At 52.1% G+C, this 5,029-nt stretch overlaps 1 protein-coding gene across 1 annotated transcript in view; it reads right to left on the bottom strand.

The window, feature by feature from the left end:
- The window catches only part of NLRP2 (NLR family pyrin domain containing 2), a gene marked incomplete at its 5' end in the record, with an annotated part of 9,592 nt that overhangs the window by 2,056 nt on the left and 2,507 nt on the right, over nt 1–5,029 (bottom strand). The window contains 4 exons of the mRNA XM_008065092.1: nt 451–621; nt 1,729–1,899; nt 3,234–3,404; nt 4,361–4,531. Of these exons, the coding sequence (XP_008063283.1) occupies nt 451–621; nt 1,729–1,899; nt 3,234–3,404; nt 4,361–4,531 (684 nt within the window). The remainder of the gene's footprint in view (nt 1–450; nt 622–1,728; nt 1,900–3,233; nt 3,405–4,360; nt 4,532–5,029) is intronic.

The following is a 5,029-nucleotide window of genomic DNA, read 5'->3' as shown; positions in this document are numbered from 1 at the left end:
AGACTCCAACTCAAAAACAAACCAACCAACCAACCAAACAAACAAACAAACAAACAAAAAAACCAAAAACAACCATCATGGGCCAGGTGTGGTGGCTCATTCCTATAATCCCAGTACTTTGGGAGGCTGAGGTGAGAGGATTGCCTGAACCCACAGGTTTGAGACTAGCCCAGGCAAGACCTCATCTCTACAATAAACAAAAAAATTAGCTGGGTATGGTGGTGCATGCCTGTAGTTCTGGCTACTTGGAAGGTGGAGATGGAAGGATGGCCTGAGCCAGCAAGTCGAGGCTGCAGTGGCTGTGAATCTGCCCCTGCACTCCAGCCTGGGTGACAGAGTAAGACCCCCACTCAAAAACCATCACCACCACCACCACTACCCAATTCCTGTGTTGTTCTTCCCTAAAACCGATGATCACAGAGAGTGTCCGATGGGAGCCGAGGCCCCTACCTGAGTGTCTGGAGGGGGCCGCTCTGGTGTCTCAGGGCTTCACACAGTGTTGTGATTCCACTGGACCCCAAAAAATTCTGGCTCAGGTCCAGCAAGACAAGGCTCCGGTTGCTGCTGAGGGCGGAGGCGAGGTCTGCACAGCTGAAGGGAGTGATGAAACAGCCCCGCAGCCTTGTGGGTGAGACAGAAATCCGCTTGTTACTTCACCCAGTGCTGACAGACACGGTCCCCCATGCCAGGCACATGTGTGGGTGTAGAAGGATCCACACAGCAGTGAGAATCTCTAAGCCAGCTGAACTCAGGGGCTCACGTCTGTCATCCCAGCACTTTGGGAGGCCGAGGTGGGAAGATCACTGGAGCCCAGGAGTTCGAGACTAGCCTGGACAACACAGGGAGACCTCTTCTCTATATAAAATTAAAAAATTAGCCGGGCAGCCAGGTGTGGTGACTCAAGTCTGTCATCCCAGCACTTTGGGAGGCCGAGGCAAGAGGATTGCTCACGGGTTTGAGACCAGCCTGGGCAACTTGGTGAGATCTCGTCTCTACATTAAATCAAAAAAATTGGCCGGGCGTGGTGGCGCACGCCTGTGATTCCAGCTACTTGGAAGGCTGGGGCAGAAGGATCACCTGAGCCCAGCAAGTCGAGGCTGTGGTGGCCATGAATGTGCCACTGCACTCCAGCCTGGGTGACAGAGTGAGACTCCTATTCCAAAAAAAAAAAAAAAAAAATTAACTAGGCATGGTGGTACACACCTGTAGTCCCAGCTACTTGGGAGGCTGAGTCAGGAGGATTGCTGAGTCCAGGAGGTTGAGGCTGCAGTGAACCATAATCATGCCACTGCATTCCATCCTGGGTGATGGAGTGACTCGGACTCAAAAAATAGATGAATACATTCTTGATAGACTATTCCTGGGAATTAGCAGGTGGGATCTGCTGCTATGCTGATATTTCTTTCTTTCTTTCTTTTTGAGTCGAAGTCTCCTCTGTTGCCCAGGCTGGAGTTCAGGGGCATGCTCACGGCCACCACAGCCTCAACCTGCTGGACTCAGGCCATCCTTCCACTTTAGCCTTCCAAGTAGCTGAAACCACAGGTGTGTGCCCACCACGCCTGGCTAATTTTTTGATTTGCTGTAGAGACGAGGTCTCACCAAGTTTCCAGGAGGGTCTCGAACCCCTGAACTCAGGCAATGCTCTCGCCTCTGCCTCCCAAAGTGCTGGGAGGCTGCGCTGCTCTTTCATCCCAGGTACAGATTAAAGTTTGGAGAAGCAGAACTCACCACAGATATCTTAGGTGACACAGTGGGTCCTTCAGAGCCTCACACAGAAAGCTCAGCCCGGTGATGCCTATGCGGTTCAGCCCTAGGTCCAGGTGGGTCAGGCTCGACTGTTGCTGGAGAAGCTTCGAGAGTTGGCCGCAGCCGTTGTTGGTTATGTTGCAGCACCACAACCTAGAAACCAGCCGTGTGAAGGGGAAACAGACAAAGACCCCAGCCCGTCAGCCCTTCCCAGGGAATGTGCCCAAACCAAGATCTCTGACCTCGGGCCAAGGTTTTTATTTACTTACGACTTGGGGTCTCCCTATGTCTCCCAGTCTGGATGGCAGTGACACGATCATGGCTCACTTCAGCCTCAACCTCCTGGGCTCAAGTGATCCTCCTGCCTCAGCCTCCTGAGTAGCTGGGACTACAGGGGTGCACCACCACACTTGGCTAATTTTGTTTTCTTTTTTGTACAGACGAGGTCTCACTATGATGCCCAGGTTGGTCTTGATCCCCTGGGCGCAAGCCATCCTCCTGCCTTGGCCTCCCAAAGTGCTGAGATTACAGGCATGAGTTGCCGGGCCCAGTCAAGCTTATGTTACATAGTTCTAAGAACACAGATTTCATAAAAAAAAAAAAAAAAAAAAGTCAGCCCTGGTCAGGTGAGGTGGCTCACACCTATAATTCCAGCACTTTGGGAGGCAAAGGTGAGAAGACTGCCTGAGCCCATGACTTCAACATCAGCCTGGGCAACTTGGCGAGACCTCATCTCTACAATAAATTAAAAAATTAGCCAGATGTGGTGGTGTACACCTGTAGTTCCAGCTGCTTGGGAGGCTGAGCCAGAAGGATCACCTGAGTCCAGCAGGTCAAGGTTGCAGTGGCCGTGAGCATTCCACTGCACTCCAGCCTGGGTGACAGACTGAGAATCTGACCCACCCCCCCCAAAAGAGTCAGGTTTGGAAACCAGTTACATCCTCCAAATCTCTATAGAATGTTAATATAAAATATAAAAATATCAAAGTATAAATCATATGCTTTTTTCTATTACCATCTTCCTGGGTGTCCCCAATTGTAACAATCATCATCATTCTAGGGGCTATTTAGAGGAATTAATAAGGGTTCGTTAACTGCCCTACTTGGGCCAGGTGCAGTGTCATCCCAGCACATTGGGAGGTAGAAGAAGGGAGGATTGCTTAAGCCCAGGAGTGTGAAGCCAGACTGGGCAACATAGCAAGACCTTGTCTTTACAAAAAATAAAAAATTAGCCAGGCATGGTGGTGTGTGTCTGTAATCCCAGCTATTCAGGAGGCTGAGGCAGGAGGATCACTTGAGAGTCCAGGAGGTTGAAGCTACAGTGAGCCATGATGGTGAGTGAGACTGGGACCCAGCCTACACTCCAGCCTGAGTGACAGAGGGAGACCCCGACTCAAAAAACAACACCCCCCCAACCTGTTCTACTTGACTCCAGAGGGTATGTGGGCATGCACACTGACACGCACAAGCAGCCCACAGGGACTTACACCAGGGTTTGCAGTTGACATTCAGGGTAGCTCAAGCCCTCACACAGCAGTTTCACCCCTGTGTCCCCCAGGGCGTTCTTGGCCAGGCACAGGTGTGTCAGCTTCTGGCTGACAATCAAAACAGAAGCCAGCTTCCTGCAGCAGGCTTCTGTGAGGTGACAGTTTTCCAACCTGCAAGAGCATCGCACACACTGTGAGAGGGTGAGAACATCCAAGTCCCATCTCCTCGGCCAACTCCGAATGCCGGAGCCCTTAGCCCTCCTTGTGAATTCCCCATCCTCTCTCAGTCATGTGCTGGTCATCAATAAAGGAACAGGAATGTGGCCAGGCATGGTGGTCTGCACCTGCAGTCCCAGCTACTCTGGAAACTGAGGCAAGAGGATCGCCTGAGCCTGGGAGTTTGAGACCAGCCTGGGCAACGTAGCAAGACCGCATCTCTACAAAAAGCCAAAAAATTAGCCTGGTGAGGTAGTGCACACCTGTAGTCCCAGCTACTTGGGAGACGGAGATAGGAGGATCACCTGAGCTCAGGAGTTTAAGACCAACCTGGGCAACATAGCGAGACCTCATTTCTACAAAAAGTCAAAACACTAGCCAGATGTGGTGGCACATGCCTGTAATCCCAGCTACTTGGGAGGCTGAGGCAGGAGGATTGCCTGAGCAGCCTGGGAGATTGAGAATAGCCTGGGCAATGTAGTGAGACCTCATCTCAACAAAAAGTCAAAAACTTAGCCTGGTGTGGTGGCGCATGCATGCCTGTTGTCCCAGCTACTTGGGAGGCCGAGGGGGAAGATCGTCTGAGCCTAGGAGTTTGAGATCCGCCTAGGTAACCTAGCGAGACCCTATCTCTACAAAAAAAAAAAAAAAAAATTAGCCAGGTTTGGTCGTGCATACTTGTAGTCATAGCTTCTCAGGGGGCTGAGGCAGAAGGATCGCCTGAGCCCAGCAGGTTGAGGCTGTGGTGGCCATGAGCGTGCCCCTGCACTCCAGCATGGGCAACACAGTAAGGCTCTGACTCAAAAAAAAAAAAGAAGAAACAGGAGGAGCAGGATTTGTGAGCTATCTGCCAGGGTTTCAACTCTGGGTCAGCTGCTTCTATCAGCAGGAGGTCCCTAAAGCAGACTCACGACAGCCTCTGCAGGGAGCACTTGGGGTGTCTCGCGGCCGTGAACAGTAACTTGGCACCCTCATCCAGGAGCTCAGTGGCTGAGAGGTTCAGGCAGGTCAGGGTCCGGGTGGCCTCCAGGGCTGCGGAGAGCTCCACCCACTGCTCGGCGGTGGCAGAACAGGACACCAACCTGGGGGGAAACGGGAATGCGTGGCTCCTGAGAATCCAGACCCCGCAGGCCCTGTGTCACCGGAGTCCCAGGCTGGCTTGGAGTGTGAGGAGCAGTGGCTGCCAGGTTGTGGCCCGGGGCTCAGGTCATCCTCTGGGAACCAACTGGAAACCCAACCTCAGTTGCTCTGACTCGGATGTGGGTCTGTGTTCCCGGGGCTCTGTGGTCACCTGGAAGATGTGTTAAATTTGGGGCCACATTCCTTGAATCTGATTTAGCAGACCCAAGAATTTTTTTTTTTTTTTTTTTTGGTCCCAGTCTCACTCTGTCGCCCAGGCTCCAGCACAGTTCACTACAGCTTCAATCGCCTGGGCTCAGGTGACCCTTCTGCCTTAGCCTCCCAAGTAGCTGGGACTACAGATGTGTGACACCATGCTTGGCTAATTTTATTATTACCAGTGTTGTTGTTGTTGTTGTTTTTTGAGTTGGAGTCTCACTCTGTCACCCAGGCTGGAGTGC

The sequence above is a fragment of the Carlito syrichta genome, unplaced genomic scaffold, assembly GCF_000164805.1.
Source record: "Carlito syrichta isolate Samal-C Ts95f unplaced genomic scaffold, Tarsius_syrichta-2.0.1 Scaffold308154, whole genome shotgun sequence".
NCBI lineage: Eukaryota > Metazoa > Chordata > Mammalia > Primates > Tarsiidae > Carlito > Carlito syrichta.
Note: the sequence above shows the minus strand (reverse complement) of the source record. Positions and strands in the feature narration are given on the sequence as shown.